This window comes from Salmo salar, chromosome ssa03, assembly GCF_905237065.1.
Source record: "Salmo salar chromosome ssa03, Ssal_v3.1, whole genome shotgun sequence".
NCBI lineage: Eukaryota > Metazoa > Chordata > Actinopteri > Salmoniformes > Salmonidae > Salmo > Salmo salar.
The window spans coordinates 4,833,435-4,855,870 of record NC_059444.1 but is presented as its reverse complement, the minus strand read 5'-3'; the positions used below and the strand labels follow the sequence as shown (position 1 = coordinate 4,855,870).

The 22,436-nt window shown below is 52.5% G+C and overlaps 1 protein-coding gene across 1 annotated transcript in view; it reads left to right on the top strand.

The window, feature by feature from the left end:
• The window catches only part of LOC106596671 (protein APCDD1), a 33,900-nt gene extending 21,579 nt beyond the window's left edge, over positions 1–12,321 (top strand). Inside the window, exons 2-7 of the mRNA XM_045714428.1 lie at positions 2,483–2,669; positions 8,590–8,800; positions 8,914–9,090; positions 9,324–9,467; positions 10,004–10,325; positions 11,469–12,321. Of these exons, the coding sequence (XP_045570384.1) occupies positions 2,483–2,669; positions 8,590–8,800; positions 8,914–9,090; positions 9,324–9,467; positions 10,004–10,325; positions 11,469–11,947 (1,520 nt within the window). The 3' untranslated portion in view covers positions 11,948–12,321. The remainder of the gene's footprint in view (positions 1–2,482; positions 2,670–8,589; positions 8,801–8,913; positions 9,091–9,323; positions 9,468–10,003; positions 10,326–11,468) is intronic.
• The last annotated feature ends 10,115 nt before the right edge of the window (positions 12,322–22,436 follow it).

Below are 22,436 nucleotides of genomic sequence, written 5' to 3'. Positions count from 1 at the left end.
TAGAACAGATCATCCTGTTATAGTACAGATCATATAGAACAGATCATCATGTTATAGAACAGATCATCCTGTTATAGAACAGATCATCCTATTATAGAACAGATCATCCTGTTATAGAACAGCTCATCCTGTTATAGAGCAGCTCATATAGAACAGATCATCATGTTATAGAACAGATCATCCTGTTATAGAACAGATCATCCTGTTATAGAACAGATCATATAGAACAGATCATCCTGTTATAGAACAGATCATCATGTTATAGAACAGATCATCCTGTTATAGAACAGATCATCCTGTTATAGAACAGATCATCCTGTTATAGAGCAGATCATCATGTTATAGAACAGATCATCCTGTTTTAGAACAGATCATATAGAACAGATCATCCTGTTATAGAACAGATCATATAGAACAGATCATCTTGTTATAGAACAGATCATCATGTTATAGAACAGATCATCCTGTTATAGAACAGATCATATAGAACAGATCATCCTGTTATAGAACAGATCATATAGAACAGATCATCATGTTATAGAACAGATCATCCTGTTATAGAACAGATCATCCTGTTATAGAACAGATCATCCTGTTATAGAACAGATCATCCTGTTATAGAACAGATCATCCTGTTATAGAACAGATCATCCTGTTATAGAACAGATCATCATGTTATAGAACAGATCATCCTGTTATAGAACAGATCATCATGTTATAGAACAGATCATCCTGTTATAGAACAGATCATCCTGTTATAGAACAGATCATCATGTTATAGAACAGATCATCCTGTTATAGAACAGATCATCCTGTTATAGAACAGATCTAGAATACAGGTGTAGACCTTACAGTGAAATGCTGACTTTTGACCCCCTAAACAACAATGCAGTTTAAAAAAAACGTAGATAAGAATAAGAAATTAAAGTAACAAGTAATTAAAGAGCAGCAATAAAATAACAATAGCGAGGCTATATACAGGGGGTACCGGTACAGAGTCAATGTGGAGGCTATATACAGGGGGTACCGGTACAGAGTCAATGTGGAGGCTATATACAGGGGGTACCGGTACAGAGTCAATGTGGAGACTATATACAGGGGGTACCGGTACAGAGTCAATGTGGAGGCTATATACAGGGGGTACCGGTACAGAGTCAATGTGGAGGCTATATACAGGGGGTACCGGTACAGAGTCAATGTGGAGGCTATATACAGGGGGTACCGGTACAGAGTCAATGTGGAGGCTATATACAGGGGGTACCGGTACAGAGTCAATGTGGAGACTATATACAGGGGGTACCGGTACAGAGTCAATGTGGAGGCTATATACAGGGGGTACCGGTACAGAGTCAATGTGGAGGCTATATACAGGGGGTACCGGTACAGAGTCAATGTGGAGGCTATATACAGGGGGTACCGGTACAGAGTCAATGTGGAGACTATATACAGGGGGGTACCGGTACAGAGTCAATGTGGAGGCTATATACAGGGGGTACCGGTACAGAGTCAATGTGGAGGCTATATACAGGGTGCTACGGTACAGAGTCAATATGGAGGCTATATACAGGGGGTACCGGTACAGAGTCAATGTGGAGGCTATATACAGGGGGTACCGGTACAGAGTCAATGTGGAGGCTATATACAGGGGGTACCGGTACAGAGTCAATGTGGAGGCTATATACAGGGGGTACCGGTACAGAGTCAATGTGGAGACTATATACAGGGGGTACCGGTACAGAGTCAATGTGGAGGCTATATACAGGGAGTACCGGTACAGAGTCAATGTGGAGGCTATATACAGGGGGTACCGGTACAGAGTCAATGTGGAGGCTATATACAGGGGGTACCGGTACAGAGTCAATGTGGAGGCTATATACAGGGGGTACCGGTACAGAGTCAATGTGGAGGCTATATACAGGGGGTACCGGTACAGAGTCAATGTGGAGACTATATACAGGGGGTACCGGTACAGAGTCAATGTGGAGGCAATATACAGGGGGTACCAGTACAGAGTCAATGTGGAGGCTATATACAGGGGGTACCGGTACAGAGTCAATGTGGAGGCTATATACAGGGGGTACCGGTACAGAGTCAATGTGGAGGCTATATACAGGGAGTACTTGTACAGAGTCAATGTGGAGGCTTAATACAGGGGGTACCGGTACAGAGTCAATGTGGAGGCTATATACAGGGGGTACCGGTACAGAGTCAATGTGGAGACTATATACAGGGTGTTACGGTACAGAGTCAATGTGGAGACTATATACAGGGAGTACCGGTACAGAGTCAATGTGGAGGCTATATACAGGGGGTACCGGTACAGAGTCAATGTGGAGACTATATACAGGGGGTACCGGTACAGAGTCAATGTGGAGACTATATACAGGGTGAGGACTGAGGGTTTGTAACCTGTTGTCTCTGTTGTCTCCCATTAGGTTGGGCTGAGGGTTTGTAACCTGTTGTCTCTGTTGTCTCCCATTAGGTTGGGCTGAGGGTTCGTCCCTCCACTACTCAGAGGGCCGCTCCAATCGCCTGCTGTCCCTGGAGAAGATGTTTGGTCGTCCTGCTAAAGACTCCCAGTGTCACCACATGCTGAAGCATCTCCACCACGGGGCCCGCATCACCGTCCAGATTCCCCCCAACATAGAGGGCCACTGGGTCTCCACCAGGTACGACGAAACCAGGCGCCAACCCTAAACTCAACCCTAACTCTAATCCTAACCCTAACTCTAATCTTAACCCTAACTCTAATCCTAACCCTAGCCTCAACCCTAACTCTAATCCTAACCCTAGCCTCAACCCTAACTCTAATCCTAACCCTAACTCCAACCCTAACCCTAGCCTCAACCCTAACCCTAGCTCTAATCCTAGCTCTAATCATAACCCTAACTCCAAACCTAACACTAGCCTCAACCCTAACTCTAATCCTAACTCTAATCCTAACCCTAACTCTAACCCTAACTCTAATCCTAATCCTAACTCTAATCCTAACCCTAACTCTAATCCTAACCCCCAACCTTAACGCAACATACAGTGACATTGGCGGTGGTATTCAATCAAAGATGCGCTGTAGACAAGCACATTTCTTTTAACTTTTAAGGTCATTTACAGTTGAACCGAAATCTGTTGTGCAGTGTGCTTTTGACTGAATTCCCGTCTCCACCAGATACACTTTCTGTCTGGGGGGAGTCCTCTTCCAATCCACCTTTCTCTAAGTCATCTCCCCATCCACCTCTCTCTAAGTCCTCTCCCCATCCACCTCTCTCTAAGTCCTCTCCCCCATCCACCTCTCTCTAAGTCCTCTCCCCATCCACCTCTCTCTAAGTCCTCTCCCCATCCACCTCTCTCTAACTCCTCTCCCCATCCACCTCTCTCTAAGACCTCTCCCCATCCATCTCTCTCTAAGTCCTGTCCCCCATCCATCTCTCTCTGTCCTCTCCCCATCCATCTCTCTAAGTCATCTCCCCATCCACCTCTCTCTAAGTCCTCTCCCCATCCACCTCTCTCTAAGTCCTCTCCCCCATCCACCTCTCTCTAAGTCCTCTCCCCATCCACCTCTCTCTAAGTCCTCTCCCCATCCACCTCTCTCTAAGTCCTCTCCCCATCCACCTCTCTAAGTCCTCTCCCCATCCAACTCTCTAAGTCCTCTCCCCATCCACTTCTCTAAGTCCTGTCCCCCATCCATCTCTCTCTGTCCTCTCCCCATCCACCTCTCTAAGTCCTCTCCCCATCCACCTCTCTCTAAGTCCTGTCCCCCATCCATCTCTCTCTGTCCTCTCCCCATCCACCTCTCTAAGTCCTCTCCCCATCCAACTCTCTAAGTCCTCTCCCCCATCCATCTCTCTCTAAGTCCTCTCCCCATCCATCTCTCTCTAACTCCTCTCCCCATCCACCTCTCTCTAAGTCCTCTCCCCATCCATCTCTCTCTAAGTCCTCTCCCCATCCACCTCTCTCTAACTTCTCTCCCCCATCCACCTCTCTCTAAGTCCTCTCCCCATCCACCTCTCTCTAAGTCCTCTCCCCATCCACCTCTCTCTAAGTCCTCTCCCCATCCACCTCTCTCTAAGTCCTCTCCCCATCCACCTCTCTCTAAGTCCTCTCCCCATCCACCTCTCTCTAACTCCTCTCCCCCATCCACCTCTCTAAGTCCTCTCCCCATCCACCCCTCTCTAACTTCTCTCCCCATCCATCTCTCTCTAAGTCCTCTCCCCCATCCACCTCTAACTCCTCTCCCCATCCACCTCTCTCTAAGTCCTCTCCCCATCCACCTCTCTCTAAGTCCTCTCCCCATCCACCTCTCTCTAACTCCTCTCCTGTCCCCCATCCATCTCTCTCTGTCCTCTCCCCATCCACCTCTCTAAGTCATCTCCCCATCCACCTCTCTCTAAGTCCTCTCCCCATCCACCTCTTACAGTTGAACCGAAATCTGTTGTGCAGTGTGCTTTTGACTGAATTCCCGTCTCCACCAGATACACTTTCTGTCTGGGGGGAGTCCTCTTCCAATCCACCTTTCTCTAAGTCATCTCCCCATCCACCTCTCTCTAAGTCCTCTCCCCATCCACCTCTCTCTAACTCCTCTCCCCCATCCACCTCTCTCTAAGTCCTCTCCCCATCCACCTCTCTCTAAGTCCTCTCCCCATCCACCTCTCTCTAACTCCTCTCCCCATCCACCTCTCTCTAAGACCTCTCCCCATCCATCTCTCTCTAAGTCCTGTCCCCCATCCATCTCTCTCTGTCCTCTCCCCATCCACCTCTCTAAGTCATCTCCCCATCCACCTCTCTCTAAGTCCTCTCCCCATCCACCTCTCTCTAAGTCCTCTCCCCCATCCACCTCTCTCTAAGTCCTCTCCCCATCCACCTCTCTCTAAGTCCTCTCCCCATCCACCTCTCTCTAAGTCCTCTCCCCATCCACCTCTCTAAGTCCTCTCCCCATCCAACTCTCTAAGTCCTCTCCCCATCCACTTCTCTAAGTCCTGTCCCCCATCCATCTCTCTCTGTCCTCTCCCCATCCACCTCTCTAAGTCCTCTCCCCATCCACCTCTCTCTAAGTCCTGTCCCCCATCCATCTCTCTCTGTCCTCTCCCCATCCACCTCTCTAAGTCCTCTCCCCATCCAACTCTCTAAGTCCTCTCCCCCCATCCATCTCTCTCTAAGTCCTCTCCCCATCCATCTCTCTCTAACTCCTCTCCCCATCCACCTCTCTCTAAGTCCTCTCCCCATCCATCTCTCTCTAAGTCCTCTCCCCATCCACCTCTCTCTAACTTCTCTCCCCCATCCACCTCTCTCTAAGTCCTCTCCCCATCCACCTCTCTCTAAGTCCTCTCCCCATCCACCTCTCTCTAACTCCTCTCCCCATCCACCTCTCTCTAAGACCTCTCCCCATCCATCTCTCTCTAAGTCCTGTCCCCCATCCATCTCTCTCTGTCCTCTCCCCATCCATCTCTCTAAGTCATCTCCCCATCCACCTCTCTCTAAGTCCTCTCCCCATCCACCTCTCTCTAAGTCCTCTCCCCCATCCACCTCTCTCTAAGTCCTCTCCCCATCCACCTCTCTCTAAGTCCTCTCCCCATCCACCTCTCTCTAAGTCCTCTCCCCATCCACCTCTCTAAGTCCTCTCCCCATCCAACTCTCTAAGTCCTCTCCCCATCCACTTCTCTAAGTCCTGTCCCCCATCCATCTCTCTCTGTCCTCTCCCCATCCACCTCTCTAAGTCCTCTCCCCATCCACCTCTCTCTAAGTCCTGTCCCCCATCCATCTCTCTCTGTCCTCTCCCCATCCACCTCTCTAAGTCCTCTCCCCATCCAACTCTCTAAGTCCTCTCCCCCATCCATCTCTCTCTAAGTCCTCTCCCCATCCATCTCTCTCTAACTCCTCTCCCCATCCACCTCTCTCTAAGTCCTCTCCCCATCCATCTCTCTCTAAGTCCTCTCCCCATCCACCTCTCTCTAACTTCTCTCCCCCATCCACCTCTCTCTAAGTCCTCTCCCCATCCACCTCTCTCTAAGTCCTCTCCCCCATCCACCTCTCTCTAAGTCCTCTCCCCATCCACCTCTCTCTAAGTCCTCTCCCCATCCACCTCTCTCTAAGTCCTCTCCCCATCCACCTCTCTCTAACTCCTCTCCCCCATCCACCTCTCTAAGTCCTCTCCCCATCCACCCCTCTCTAACTTCTCTCCCCATCCATCTCTCTCTAAGTCCTCTCCCCATCCACCTCTAACTCCTCTCCCCATCCACCTCTCTCTAAGTCCTCTCCCCATCCACCTCTCTCTAAGTCCTCTCCCCATCCACCTCTCTCTAACTCCTCTCCTGTCCCCCATCCATCTCTCTCTGTCCTCTCCCCATCCACCTCTCTAAGTCATCTCCCCATCCACCTCTCTCTAAGTCCTCTCCCCATCCACCTCTTACAGTTGAACCGAAATCTGTTGTGCAGTGTGCTTTTGACTGAATTCCCGTCTCCACCAGATACACTTTCTGTCTGGGGGGAGTCCTCTTCCAATCCACCTTTCTCTAAGTCATCTCCCCATCCACCTCTCTCTAAGTCCTCTCCCCATCCACCTCTCTCTAACTCCTCTCCCCATCCACCTCTCTCTAAGTCCTCTCCCCATCCACCTCTCTCTAAGTCCTCTCCCCATCCACCTCTCTCTAACTCCTCTCCCCATCCACCTCTCTCTAAGACCTCTCCCCATCCATCTCTCTCTAAGTCCTGTCCCCCATCCATCTCTCTCTGTCCTCTCCCCATCCACCTCTCTAAGTCATCTCCCCATCCACCTCTCTCTAAGTCCTCTCCCCATCCACCTCTCTCTAAGTCCTCTCCCCCATCCACCTCTCTCTAAGTCCTCTCCCCATCCACCTCTCTCTAAGTCCTCTCCCCATCCACCTCTCTCTAAGTCCTCTCCCCATCCACCTCTCTAAGTCCTCTCCCCATCCAACTCTCTAAGTCCTCTCCCCATCCACTTCTCTAAGTCCTGTCCCCCATCCATCTCTCTCTGTCCTCTCCCCATCCACCTCTCTAAGTCCTCTCCCCATCCACCTCTCTCTAAGTCCTGTCCCCCATCCATCTCTCTCTGTCCTCTCCCCATCCACCTCTCTAAGTCCTCTCCCCATCCAACTCTCTAAGTCCTCTCCCCCATCCATCTCTCTCTAAGTCCTCTCCCCATCCATCTCTCTCTAACTCCTCTCCCCATCCACCTCTCTCTAAGTCCTCTCCCCATCCATCTCTCTCTAAGTCCTCTCCCCATCCACCTCTCTCTAACTTCTCTCCCCCATCCACCTCTCTCTAAGTCCTCTCCCCATCCACCTCTCTCTAAGTCCTCTCCCCCATCCACCTCTCTCTAAGTCCTCTCCCCATCCACCTCTCTCTAAGTCCTCTCCCCATCCACCTCTCTCTAAGTCCTCTCCCCATCCACCTCTCTCTAACTCCTCTCCCCCCATCCACCTCTCTAAGTCCTCTCCCCATCCACCCCTCTCTAACTTCTCTCCCCCTCCAACTCTCTCTAAGTCCTCTCCCCCATCCACCTCTAACTCCTCTCCCCATCCACCTCTCTCTAAGTCCTCTCCCCATCCACCTCTCTCTAAGTCCTCTCCCCATCCACCTCTCTCTAACTCCTCTCCCCCATCCACCTCTCTCTAAGTCCTCTCCCCATCCACCTCTCTCTAAGTCCTCTCCCCATCCACCTCTCTCTAAGTCCTCTCCCCCATCCACCTCTAACTCCTCTCCCCATCCACTCTCTCTAACGCCTCTCCCATCCACCTCTCTCTAAGATCTTTCACCATCCACCTCTCTCTAAGTCCACTCCCCATCCACCTCTCTCTAAGTCCTCTCCCCATCCACCTCTCTCTAAGTCCTCTCCCCATCCACCTCTCTCTAAGTCCTCTCCCCATCCACCTCTCTCTAAGTCCTCTCCCCATCCACCTCTCTCTAAGTCCTCTCCCCATCCACCTCTAACTCCTCTCCCCATCCACCTCTCTCTAAGTCCTCTCCCCATCCACCTCTCTCTAACTCCTCTCCCCATCCACCACTCTCTAAGTCCTCTCCCCATCCACCTCTCTCTAAGTCCTCTCCCCATCCACCTCTCTCTAACTCCTCTCCCCCATCCACCTCTCTAAGTCCTCTCCCCATCCACCCCTCTCTAACTTCTCTCCCCATCCATCTCTCTCTAAGTCCTCTCCCCCATCCATCTCTAACTCCTCTCCCCATCCACCTCTCTCTAACTCCTCTCCCCATCCACCTCTCTCTAACTCCTCTCCCCCATCCACCTCTCTCTAAGTCCTCTCCCCATCCACCTCTCTCTAAGTCCTCTCCCCCATCCACCTCTCTCTAAGTCCTCTCCCCATCCACCTCTCTCTAAGTCCTCTCCCCATCCATCTCTAAGTCCTCTCCCATCCACCTCTCTCTAAGTCCTCTCCCCCATCCACCTCTAACTCCTCTCCCCATCCACCTCTCTCTAACTCCTCTCCCCCATCCACCTCTCTCTAAGTCCTCTCCCCATCCATCTCTAAGTCCTCTCCCCATCCACCCCTCTCTAACTCCTCTCCCCATCCACCCCTCTCTAACTCCTCTCCCCCATCCATCTCTCTCTCCGTCTGCCAGCTGTGAGGTGCGTCCTGGCCCAGAGTTCCTGACGCGGTCGTACCGGTTCTTCCCCAACAACACGTTCCAGGCCAACCAGTTCTACTACAGGGACAACCACTGCACCACCCCCACCTACACCCTGGTAGTCCGGGGACGGCTGAGGCTTAGACAGGCCTCCTGGATCATCAGAGGAGGAACAGAGGCTGACTACCAGCTCCACCGCACACAGGTAGGAGGGTGTGTCTTCCAGCGTGACTGTGTGTGTGTGTGTGTGTGTGTGTGTGTGTGTGTGTGTGTGTGTGTGTGTTTATACAGTACATGTGTATCTATCCCACTACCCAGGTGGTGTGTCACAGTGCAGAGGTGGCCAAGGACCTGAGCCAGCGGTTGAACCGGAGCTGTCGGGGCGCCGTGAGGAGCAAAGCACCATGGGAACCCAATGTAAACTATGAGCTGTGGAGTGAAGAGGGCGGCTGTGACTGCTCCAGGGAGCTCAACTTCTCCATGCACGAGCTGCAGGTTAGCGAGGAGGGCTACTAACTGGAAGGTGGCCAGGTTCAAATCCCACGCCAGACTAAATCTGGTTGAGCAAGGCACTTGAGGCTTAGAAACTACCCTCTGCTCAGACCACACCAACCTGCCTGTTTATGTCTTTCCAAGGGAGAAAGTAGAAGACAATACATTTATGTTGGACATTCTTCTTCTTCTTCTTGCCCCCCCCCCAACCCCTTCTTCTTCTTCTCCCCCTGCAGCTGCAGCGAGTGGAGAAACAGTACCTCCATCATAACGTGGACCACCTGGTTGAGGAGCTGTTTCTGGGAGACATCCACACGGAGAAATCCCAGAGGATTTATTATAGGCCGTCTAGCTATCAGGCTGCGTTACAACATGCTAAGGTTGGTACTTTATTGTATATCGTGTGTGTGTGTGTGTGTGTGTGTGTGTGTGTGTGTGTGTGTGTGTGTGTGTGTGTGTGTGTGTGTGTGTTAGTGTGTACTCTGTAGTGTGATAACTCCACACTGACCGTGCCCAGAGGATGTGCTACAGACCCTCTAGCTACCAGGAAGTCTTCCAGATCTCCAAGGTGAGTATTCTGTGAGTAGTCTGTTGTCCACCGCTTATAACAGACTTTGGCTTCTATTGGCTTCAGTTGACAATTTCAGTGGCTGGCCAGTTCAATTCTAGGGTCTGTTTGTTCCTTTTTATACAGTTGAAGTCAGAAGTTTACAATACACCATATCATGTAGAGCCTTGCGGTCAGGTGCCTTGCAGTTGCCGTGCCAAGCGGTGATGCAGCCAGTCAAGATGCTCTCGATGGTGCAGCTGTAGAACATTTTGGAGGATCTGAGGAACCATATCAAATCTTTTCAGTCTCCTCGAGGGAGAAGAAGCACTGTCCCTTTACCTCTCTGAATCTTCTCTCCTCCTCCAGAACCATGACCACGGTTGCATTGCCTGTCGTATCATCTACCGGTCAGATGAGTTCCACCCTCCCATCCTGGCGCCGCGGGCGGACATGACAGTGGTGCTGTACGGCCAGTGGGTGAGCCAGCGCTGTGAGGTTCACCCTGAGGTCCTCTTCCTGACCCGTCACTTCATCTTCCATGACAACAATCAGACCTGGGAGGGCCACTACTACCACTACTCTGACCCCATCTGCAAACACCCCTCCTTCAGTATCTACGCTAGAGGGAGGTACAGCCGAGGGACGCACTCTACTAGAGTTATGGGAGGCACGGAGTTCGTCTTCAAAGGTAAAGGGTCAAAGGTTGAGGTTAAACCCTGTTGAGGTTCATTTTGAAGTGTGTGTGGTTGAGATGTTGATCTGTGTATTTCAGAAAAAAATGTATCACTGATCTTGAACTCTTGTCTCATGCATCCTCTCCCTCTCACCCCCCAACTCGTCCTCCCTCCCTCCTACACCCCCTCTCACCCCCCCAACTCATCCTCCCTCCCTCCTACCCACCCTCTCACTCCCCCAACTCGTCCTCCCTCCCTCCTACACCCCCTCTCACCCCCCCAACTCATCCTCCCTCCCTCCTACCCACCCTCTCACTCCCCCAACTCGTCCTCCCTCCCTCCTACACCCCCTCTCACCCCCCCAACTCGTCCTCCCTCCCTCCTACCCCCCTCCAACTCTTCCCTCCTACCCCCCCCTCTCACCCCCCCTCCAACTCTTCCTCCCTCCCTCCTACCCCCCCCCTCCAACTCTTCCTCCCTCCAACTCTTCCTCCCTCCCTCCCACCCCCCCCTCCAACTCTTCCTCCCTCCCTCCTACACCCCCTCCAACTCTTCCCTCCTCCCTCCTACCCCCCCTCCAACTCTTCCTCCCTCCCTCCTACCCCCCCTCCAACTCTTCCTCCCTCCCACCCCCTCCAACTCTTCCTCCCTCCCTCCTACACCCCGTCCAACTCTCCCTCCCTCCCACCCCCCCTCCAACTCTCTCTCGCTCCCTCCTACCCCCTCCCTCCCTCCCACCCCCCTCCAACTCTTCCTCCCTCCCTCCTACCCCCCCTCTCACCCCCCCTCCAACTCTTCCTCCCTCCCTCCCTCCTATACCCCCTCCAACTCTTCCTCCCTCCCTCCTACACCCCCTCCAACTCTTCCTCCCTCCCTCCTATACCCCCTCCAACTCTTCCTCCCTCCCTCCTATACCCCGTCCAACTCTCCCTCCCTCCCACCCCCCCCCAACTCTCTCTCGCTCCCTCCTACCCCCCTCCCTCCCTCCCTCCCACCCCCCTCCAACTCTTCCTCCCTCCCTCCTACCCCCCCCTCCCTCCCTCCCACCCCCCCCTCCAACTCTTCCTCCCTCCCTCCTACCCCCCCCTCCCTCCCTCCCACCCCCCCTCCAACTCTTCCTCCCTCCCTCCTACCCCTCTCCCTCCCACCCCCTCCAGTGAACCACATGCGTGTGATGCCCATGGACCTGGCCACCACTTCTCTCCTCAACGTGTTCAACGGTAACGAGTGTGGCGCCCAGGGCTCCTGGGAGGTCGGAGTTGAACAGGACGTCACCCTGACCAATGGCTGCGTGGCGTTGGGGATCCGCCTCCCGCACACAGAGTACGAGCTGTTCCGGATGGAACAGGACTCCCACGGACGGTGCCTCCTTTACAACGGACAGAGACCCTCCGACGGGTCCAGCCCCGACCGGCCGGATAAACGAGCGACCTCGTACCAGATGCCCCTGGTCAAGTGTTCCGCTAGCAGCCAGAGGTCAGAGGCCATGGGAGAGGAGGATGAAGACCGACACCTGAGGCTGAGTAATGGTGGAACCGGTGGAACCGGTGGAACACCGTGGAACCGGAACAGCAGGAACGTTGCTGCGGTTCTCGCATCGTTGGTTTCACTTCTGTTGTTCCGTTGCCATTGTTAATGAACAGACTGACTGACTGACTAAAGTCTGTATTTTTTTTTTTACACAGAGACACTGACGAGAGACATTATAGTGTGAATGTGTACTGTGGAACATGAGAGAGGATTCTATTCTGCCCCTGAGATTACTACCTACTGTAGCTTCTACCCTGTGGGAAAGGAGACTGCTTCGGTGACTTGACGCACTTGAACTTTTGAAAGCTCTTTTTGGCTCCTTGAGCATTGTGGAAGCTATGGAAGCTGGGGGTTGACAAGGTGGAGAGCAAGTGGCGAGAGGAAGGAGAGTGGAGAGAGGAAGGAGAGTGGAGAGAGAGTGGAGAGTGGAGAGAGGAAGGACGAGTGGAGAGAGGAAGGAAGAGTGGAGAGAGGAAGGAGAGTGGAGAGAGGAGGACGAGTGGAGAGAGGAGGGCGAGTGGAGAGAGGAAGGAGAGAGGAAGGAGAGTGGAGAGAGTGAGGGCGAGTGGAGAGAGTGAGGGCGAGTGGAGAGAGGAGGGCGAGTGGAGAGAGGAGGGCGAGTGGAGAGTGGAGAGAGGAGGGAGAGTGGAGAGAGGAGGATGAGTGGAGAGAGGAGGACGAGTGGAGAGTGGAGGGCGAGTGGAGAGAGGAAGGAGAGTGGAGAGAGGAGGACGAGTGGAGAGAGGAGGGAGAGTGGAGAGAGGAAGGAGAGTGGAGAGAGGAGGGAGAGTGGAGAGAGGAGGACGAGTGGAGAGAGGAAGGACGAGTGGAGAGTGGGAGGACGAGTGGAGAGAGGAAGGCGAGTGGAGAGAGGAGGGCGAGTGGAGAGAGGAGGGCGAGTGGAGAGAGGAAGGAGAGTGGAGAGAGTGAGGGCGAGTGGAGAGAGTGAGGGCGAGTGGAGAGAGGAGGGCGAGTGGAGAGAGGAGGGCGAGTGGAGAGAGGAGGCCGAGAGGAGAGAGGGAGGGCGAGTGGAGAGAGGGGAGGGCGAGTGGAGAGAGGAGGCCAAGAGGAGAGGGGGAGGGTGAGTAGAGAGAGGGAGGGCGAGTGGAGAGAGGGAGGGCGAGTGGAGAGAGGAGGCCGAGAGGAGAGAGGAGACCGAGAGGAGAGAGGGAGGGCGAGTGGAGAGAGGGGAGGGCGAGTGGAGAGAGTGAGGGCGAGTGGAGAGAGTGAGGGCGAGTGGAGAGAGGAGGGCGAGTGGAGAGAGGAGGGCGAGTGGAGAGGAAGGAGAGTGGAGAGAGGAGGACGAGTGGAGAGAGGAGGACGAGTGGAGAGTGGAGGGCGAGTGGAGAGAGGAAGGAGAGAGGAGAGAGTGAGAGCGAGTGGAGAGAATGAGGGCGAGTGGAGAGAGTGAGGGCGAGTGGAGGGCGATTGGAGAGGAAGGAGAGTGGAGAGAGGAGGGCGAGTGGAGAGATGAAGGAGAGTGGAGAGAGAAAGGAGAGTGGAGAGAGGAGGGCGAGTGGAGAGAGGAAGGAGAGTGGAGAGAGGAGGGCGAGTGGAGAGAGGAGGCCGAGAGGAGAGAGTGAGGGCGAGTGGAGAGAATGAGGGCGAGTGGAGAGAGTGAGGGCGAGTGGAGAGAGTGAGGGCGAGTGGAGAGAGGAGGGCGAGTGGAGAGCAAGGAGAGTGGAGAGAGGAGGGCGAGTGGAGAGAGGAAGGAGAGTGGAGAGAGGAAGGAGAGTGGAGAGAGGAAGGCGAGTGGAGAGAGGAGGCCGAGAGGAGAGAGTGAGGGCGAGTGGAGAGAATGAGGGTGAGTGGAGAGAGTGAGGGCGAGTGGAGAGAGTGAGGGCGAGTGGAGAGAGGAGGGCGAGTGGAGAGGAAGGAGAGTGGAGAGAGGAGGGCGAGTGGAGAGAGGAAGGAGAGTGGAGAGAGGAAGGCGAATGGAGAGAGGAAGGAGAGTGGAGAGAGGAAGGAGAGTGGAGAGAGGAGGGCGAGTGGAGAGAGGAGGCCGAGAGGAGAGAGGGAGGGCGAGTGGAGAGAGGGGAGGGCGAGTGGAGAGAGGGAGGGCGAGTGGAGAGAGGAGGCCAAGAGGAGAGAGGGAGGGCGAGTGGAGAGAGGGGAGGGCGAGTGGAGAGAGGGAGGGCGAGTGGAGAGAGGAGGCCGAGAGGAGAGAGGGAGGGCGAGTGGAGAGAGGGGAGGGCGAGTGGAGAGAGGGAGGGCGAGTGGAGAGAGGAGGCCAAGAGGAGAGAGGGAGGGCGAGTAGAGAGAGGGAGGGCGAGTGGAGAGAGGGAGGGCGAGTGGAGAGAGGAGGGGCGAGTGGAGAGAGGAGGATGAGTGGAGAGAGGAGGACGAGTGGAGAGTGGAGGGCGAGTGGAGAGAGGAAGGAGAGTGGAGAGAGGAGGACGAGTGGAGAGAGGAGGGAGAGTGGAGAGAGGAAGGAGAGTGGAGAGAGGAGGGAGAGTGGAGAGAGGAGGACGAGTGGGGAGAGGAAGGACGAGTGGAGAGAGGTAGGACGAGTGGAGAGTGGAAGGAGAGTGGAGAGTGGGAGGACGAGTGGAGAGTGGGAGGACGAGTGGAGAGAGGAGGGCGAGTGGAGAGAGGAAGGAGAGTGGAGAGAGTGAGGGCGAGTGGAGAGAGTGAGGGCGAGTGGAGAGAGGAGGGCGAGTGGAGAGAGGAGGGCGAGTGGAGAGGAAGGAGAGTGGAGAGAGGAGGGAGAGTGGAGAGAGGAGGACGAGTGGAGAGAGGAGGACGAGTGGAGAGTGGAGGGCGAGTGGAGAGAGGAAGGAGAGTGAAGAGAGGAGGACGAGTGGAGAGAGGAGGACGAGTGGAGAGTGGAGGGCGAGTGGAGAGAGGAAGGAGAGAGTGAGAGCGAGTGGATAGAATGAGGGCGAGTGGAGAGAGTGAGGGCGAGTGGAGGGCGAGTGGAGAGGAAGGAGAGTGGAGAGAGGAAGGAGAGTGGAGAGAGGAGGGCGAGTGGAGAGAGGAAGGAGAGTGGAGAGAGGAGGGCGAGTGGAGAGAGGAGGCCGAGAGGAGAGAGTGAGGGCGAGTGGAGAGAGGGAGGGCGAGTGGAGAGAGTGAGGGCGAGTGGAGAGAGTGAGGGCGAGTGGAGAGAGTGAGGGCGAGTGGAGAGAGGGAGGGCGAGAGGAGAGAGGGAGGGCGAGTGGAGAGAGGGAGGGCGAGAGGAGAGAGGGAGGGCGGAGAGAGAGGGAGGGCGAGTGGAGAGAGGGAGGGCGAGTGGAGAGAGGGAGGGCGAGTGGAGAGAGGGAGGGCGAGTGGAGAGAGGAGGGCGAGTGGAGAGGAAGGAGAGTGGAGAAAGGAGGGAGAGTGGAGAGAGGAGGACGAGTGGAGAGGAGGACGAGTGGAGAGTGGAGGGCGAGAGGAGAGAGGAAGGAGATTGGAGAGAGGAGGGCGAGTGGAGAGAGGAGGGCGAGTGGAGAGTGGAGGGCGAGTGGAGAGAGGAAGGAGAGAGGAGAGAGTGAGAGCGAGTGGAGAGAATGAGGGCGAGTGGAGAGAGTGAGGGCGAGTGGAGGGCGAGTGGAGAGAGGAAGGAGAGTGGAGAGAGGAGGGCGAGTGGAGAGAGGAGGCCGAGAGGAGAGAGTGAGGGCGAGTGGAGAGAATGAGGGCGAGTGGAGAGAGTGAGGGCGAGTGGAGAGAGTGAGGGCGAGTGGAGAGAGGAGGGCGAGTGGAGAGAAAGGAGAGTGGAGAGAGGAGGGCGAGTGGAGAGAGGAAGAGAGTGGAGAGAGGAAGGCGAGTGGAGAGAGGAAGGAGAGTGGAGAGAGGAAGGAGAGTGGAGAGAGGAGGGCGAGTGGAGAGAGGAGGCCGAGAGGAGAGAGGGAGGGCGAGTGGAGAGAGGGGAGGGCGAGTGGAGAGAGGGAGGGCGAGTGGAGAGGGAGGGCGAGAGGAGAGAGGGAGGGCGAGTAGAGAGAGGGAGGGCGAGAGGAGAGAGGAGGCCGAGAGGAGAGAGGAGGGCGAGTGGAGAGGAAGGAGAGTGGAGAAAGGAGGGAGAGTGGAGAGAGGAGGACGAGTGGAGAGGAGGACGAGTGGAGAGTGGAGGGCGAGAGGAGAGAGGAAGGAGATTGAAGAGAGGAGGACGAGTGGAGAGAGGAGGACGAGTGGAGAGTGGAGGGCGCGTGGAGAGAGGAAGGAGAGAGGAGAGAGTGAGAGCGAGTGGAGAGAATGAGGGCGAGTGGAGAGAGTGAGGGCGAGTGGAGGGCGAGTGGAGAGGAATGAGAGTGGAGAGAGGAGGGCGAGTGGAGAGAGGAAGGAGAGTGGAGAGAGGAGGGCGAGTGGAGAGAGGAGGCCGAGAGGAGAGAGTGAGGGCGAGTGGAGAGAATGAGGGCGAGTGGAGAGAGTGAGGGCGAGTGGAGAGAGTGAGGGCGAGTGGAGAGAGGAGGGCGAGTGGAGAGAAAGGAGAGTGGAGAGAGGAGGGCGAGTGGAGAGAGGAAGAGAGTGGAGAGAGGAAGGCGAGTGGAGAGAGGAAGGAGAGTGGAGAGAGGAAGGAGAGTGGAGAGAGGAAGGAGAGTGGAGAGAGGAGGGCGAGTGGAGAGAGGAGGCCGAGAGGAGAGAGGGAGGGCGAGTGGAGAGAGGGGAGGGCGAGTGGAGAGAGGGAGGGCGAGTGGAGAGAGGAGGCCGAGAGGAGAGAGGGAGGGCGAGTGGAGAGAGGGAGGGCGAGTGGAGAGAGAGGAGGAGCGAGTGGAGAGAGGAGGCCAAGAGGAGAGAGGGAGGGTGAGTGGAGAGAGGAGGACGAGTGGAGAGTGGAGGGCGAGTGGAGAGAGGAAGGAGAGAGGAGACTAGTTCCATTGATGCCTGGGTTCCTTTGAACTCCATTATTACCAAAGACTTAACACTCCTGCACCACCGTAACTGTAATTCAGTGGACATGGAACATTATAAACTGGGTAGTTCGAGCCCTGAATACTGATTGGCTGAAAGCTGTGGTATATCAGACAATATACTGTACCACAGGTATGACGCATAACTACTTGTTTACTGTTCTAATTACGTTGGTAACCAGTTTATAATAGCGTTAAGGCACCTCAGGGGTTTGTGGTATATGACCAATATATTTTATATACACACCCCTCCGGGCCTTATTGCTTAACTCTAGAAGTATATGGCTGTGTTCATTTCAGACGCGCCTTGTATCTGTCCACACGGACAGAAGATGTTTTATACAGCAATATTACAAATATCACATTCTTATTGGTACTACAAGTAGATGAAATAAGATACATTTCTATGTAAAAAGCATTATTATAGTATAATATACTATATTTCATTGTAGAAAATAATGAAGATGAACGTGAGCTCCCATGTATGGGTTCAGAGTTTAAAGGGAAATACATTATCAATAGGACTACTGATAATGACTTCACCTGCATTATCGGTACAATAGGACTACGGATAATGACATCGCCTACATTATCAGCACAATAGGACTACTGATAATGACATCACCTACATTATCAGTACAATAGGACTACTGACAATGACATCGCCTACATTATCAGTACAATAGGACTACTGATAATGACATCACCTACATTATCTGTACAATAGGACTACGGATAATGACATTGCCTACATTATCAGCACAATAGGACTACTGATAATGACATCACCTACATTATCAGTACAATAGGACTACTGATAATGACGTGTCCTACATTATCAGTACAATAGGACTACTGACAATGACATCGCCTACATTATCAGTACAATAGGACTACCGACAATGACATCGCCTACATTATCAGTACAATAGGACTACTGACAATGACATCGCCTACATTATCAGTACAATAGGACTACCGACAATGACATCGCCTACATTATCAATACAATAGGACTACCGACAATGACATCACCTACATTATCACAGAGACTTCCTTGACTAATATAACATGACCAATATGCTACTGTTTTCGACTCATCAACCTGATTACCAACAACAACAACAAAAAACATTTAATATGAAATGTCACTTGTTTGTCTAATCTACCCCATAAGGAAACACCCAACACTTCATGGTACAGGTCAGGAGTTATGCCACATTTAGAAACCGTGATCTTTTTAAAAAAAAATTGTTGTAAAGTACGGTATGGTACTCTGTTCTAGCCTGAGAACCACCTGGTTGTAGGTGTCCTTAAACAACCTCTTCATAACAAGCCAAACAGTATGTATAACAAGGAAATAATTAATACTGTAAACAGGTTATTATTGATAGTGTACACTGGTAATAACGGACTCATTTTGTTGCAGAGTTTTTCGTCTTAAGCGCAAACAGCACCAAGTTCAAACAGGGGTGTTGCCGGTGTTTGTGTGCCTGCAGGGTTTTGTTGCAGCCTGATTGTACTAATCAACTGATAATAGGCCAGACTGTTATTGAATTAATTGGTTGCATTCCAGCTTGGCTAGAACAAAAGCCTGCACCCACACACTAGCCCTGTACAAGCAAATTTATCATTATATTATTATGAGCACAAGTTTTTTTTTTTTTTTTTTAACCTTTTATTTAACTCGGCAAGTCAATTAACAACAAATTATTATTTACAATGACAGCCTACACAGCCTAGAGGGTAGCTAGGGGCAGCTGGCCCAGTTCAAGCCCTCTACAGCCTAGAGGGTAGCTAGGGACAGCTGGCCCAGTTCAAGCCCTCTACAGCCTAGAGGGTAGCTAGGGACAGCTGGCCCAGTTCAAGCCCTCTACAGCCTAGAGGGTAGCTAGGGACAGCTGGCCCAGTTCAAGCCCTCTACAGCCTAGAGGGTAGCTAGGGCCAGCTGGCCCAGTTCAAGCCCTCTACAGCCTAGAGGGTAGCTAGGGACAGCTGGCCCAGTTCAGGCCCTCTACAGCCTAGAGGGTAGCTAGGGACAGCTGGCCCAGTTCAAGCCCTCTACAGCCTAGAGGGTAGCTAGGGACAGCTGGCCCAGTTCAAGCCCTCTACAGCCTAGAGGGTAGCTAGGGACAGCTGGCCCAGTTCAAGCCCTCTACAGCCTAGAGGGTAGCTAGGGACAGCTGGCCCAGTTCAAGCCCTCTACAGCCTAGAGGGTAGCTAGGGGCAGCTGGCCCAGTTCAAGCCCTCTACAGCCTAGAGGGTAGCTAGGGACAGCTGGCCCAGTTCAAGCCCTCTACAGCCTAGAGGGTAGCTAGGGACAGCTGGCCCAGTTCAAGCCCTCTACAGCCTAGAGGGTAGCTAGGGACAGCTGGCCCAGTTCAAGCCCTCTACAGCCTAGAGGGTAGCTAGGGACAGCTGGCCCAGTTCAAGCCCCTCTACAGCCTAGAGGGTAGCTAGGGACAGCTGGCCCAGTTCAAGCCCTCTACAGCCTAGAGGGTAGCTAGGGACAGCTGGCCCAGTTCAAGCCCTCTACAGCCTAGAGGGTAGCTAGGGACAGCTGGCCCAGTTCAGGCCCCTCTACAGCCTAGAGGGTAGCTAGGGACAGCTGGCCCAGTTCAGGCCCTCTACAGCCTAGAGGGTAGCTAGGGACAGCTGGCCCAGTTCAAGCCCTCTACAGCCTAGAGGGTAGCTAGGGGCAGCTGGCCCAGTTCAAGCCCTCTACAGCCTAGAGGGTAGCTAGGGACAGCTGGCCCAGTTCAAGCCCTCTACAGCCTAGAGGGTAGCTAGGGACAGCTGGCCCAGTTCAAGCCCTCTACAGCCTAGAGGGTAGCTAGGGACAGCTGGCCCAGTTCAGGCCCTCTACAGCCTAGAGGGTAGCTAGGGACAGCTGGCCCAGTTCAAGCCCTCTACAGCCTAGAGGGTAGCTAGGGACAGCTGGCCCAGTTCAAGCCCTCTACAGCCTAGAGGGTAGCTAGGGACAGCTGGCCCAGTTCAAGCCCTCTACAGCCTAGAGGGTAGCTAGGGACAGCTGGCCCAGTTCAAGCCCTCTACAGCCTAGAGGGTAGCTAGGGACAGCTGGCCCAGTTCAGGCCCTCTACAGCCTAGAGGGTAGCTAGGGACAGCTGGCCCAGTTCAAGCCCTCTACAGCCTAGAGGGTAGCTAGGGGCAGCTGGCCCAGTTCAAGCCCTCTACAGCCTAGAGGGTAGCTAGGGACAGCTGGCCCAGTTCAAGCCCTCTACAGCCTAGAGGGTAGCTAGGGACAGCTGGCCCAGTTCAAGCCCTCTACAGCCTAGAGGGTAGCTAGGAACAGCTGGCCCAGTTCAAGCCCTCTACAGCCTAGAGGGTAGCTAGGGACAGCTGGCCCAGTTCAAGCCCTCTACAGCCTAGAGGGTAGCTAGGGGCAGCTGGCCCAGTTCAAGCCCTCTACAGCTGGAGAGGTTTATACCTTTACACCATGTTATCACCACGACCAGCCAGAACACTTTTACCTGACTATTTAAAGTTATGTTGTCTGTGTCACGCCCTTTTGCCTGTCTCTACCATCCTCCAGGTGTAGCCCATTATCCCCTGGGTACTTATACCTGTGTTCTTTGGCTGTTGCCAGTTCATCTTGTTTGTCAAGTCAACCAGCGTTTTTGTTCTCTACTCCTGTTTTTCCCCGGTCTCTCTTTTTCCTCGCGCTCTCCTGGTTTTGACCTTTGCCTGTCCTGTCCCTGAGCCTGCCTGCCTGCAGTCCTGTGCCTTTTCCCCTACTCTTGATTATCGACCCTTGCCTGCTTTGACCTGTCGTTTTCCTTCCTCTTGTTGCTGTAATAAACATTGTTACTTCAACACAGTCTGCATTTGGGTATTACCTGAAACGTAATAGTCTGATTTGTGGGAGTTATTGACTGGGCCTCATAAAGCGCATCGTAAAATTACATTTTAGTCATTTAGCAGACGCTCTTATCTAGAGCGACTTACAGTAGTGAATGCATACATTTCATAAATTTTTTCTCCGTGCTGGTCCCCCGTGGGAATCGAACCCACAACCCTGGCGTTGCAAACACCATGCTCTACCAACTGAGCCACACGGGACCTACACTATACAACTGAGAGATGATTGCTGATCTAGGATCAGGTCCTCCCTGTCCATCTCATTTTTTTCTTGTTCATGAAGATCTTGAAATGTTTATATAATATATATATTAAGATCTTGAAGGGGTAGACAAGGCCGAGCATGAAACAGAATAGGTTTTATTTCCCTTTCACGTTCAATCCACTTCGACATCCATTCAGAATATAAACCAGTCCAGTTTATATTCTGGATTTAAAATAGGGAGTAACCTGGTCACGGGCATGACCTTGTAATAGTCCCAAATTGGCACCCTATTCCCTATATAGTGCACTACTTTTGATATTTTCTTATGGGAATAGGGTGCCATTTGGGACACCAGACGTTGTAATCCATGTACAATATAGCGAAAGGGTCACCAGTTCTAATGAAGGGGCCGATTCAGACATAAGAAATGTACGCCTTTCCTGTGCACTTCTCAGTAGTTGGTATTAATTTTAAACAATACAAAACAGCAGCATACAGACACACACAAAAAAATCCACAACATCACCCTTACCCAGACCCACCTGCTCCCCCCACCATCTCCAGCGCCCGCATCACTCTCCGCCTCATGGCCTCAAACTGCAACATTTTATTTCTCTCCGTGTTTCTCTCCACTTTCAACATTTAAATAATAAAGCATTTTACCTTTCCATTGTCTTAACAACGGCGGATTGGTTGATTTCCAGTTTTTTTAAGTCTACGTTTTTTCTAGAAAAGTATCGTCCAACCCATCGGGTATCTCACTGCACCCTCATATGTCATGTCGAGAAATATGCAGACTGATTAAAAAGTATATTTACGTTGTAATACTTCTGACAAGTTAAGTGTAAAACTAACAATGACTCAATAATGCATGCTTTCTGGGAACGCTTTGAAGTCCAAAAGTTATGGGCGGAGCTAGAAAGTTGGCTGTCAGAAGTATTACAATGTAAACTGTCTGTCTGCATATTTCAAAACATGGCATGTGAGAGGGTGTAGTGAGATACCCAATTCGTTGGACGATTCTCTTATCACTCATCTTGAAAAAAAATATACAAAGAAAACCATGAAATCAATCAAATCGCCATCATTAACACAAAAGAAAAATAATGATTTATTATTTAAATACTGAAATAGCATGGGTGACGGAGAAAAACAAATTGTTACAATTTAAGACCATGTGGCAAACAATAATGCATGCACTAGGGATGGGGGTGTGAGCATTGCGGCTCTGGGCAGATGAGATGTAGTCGTTTTTTGTGTAAGTTGTTGTACGAAAGGGATTGTCAATTGAATAGGCTCTCTGCAAGGTTTTGTATATCTTACCTATCATTTAAATATAATTTTCTGACTCAAATAGGATTCCCTCAAGATTGCTCTGGTATCAAAAGATTTCATACCGAAATGTCTTGATATGAAACTTTCAAGTTGCATGTATTTGAAAAATATCTACATTAAGTCAATCCAAAATTGCTTTTTAATTCTATCATGGAGATAAATGTATTTCCTATTACCAAGTAATTTATGATTTCTATGCCTTTAGTTTTTTCATGTGGACCAATTTATCAGTGAATTCTGAAAATCTATCCAAGGATTGTTCCATAAGGTTGTGGTTTTTAGGGAGGGATATTGGTTCTTGTTGAATACATTCCATTTTCTTCCAGATTGTTGTAGTGTTCCATATTTGT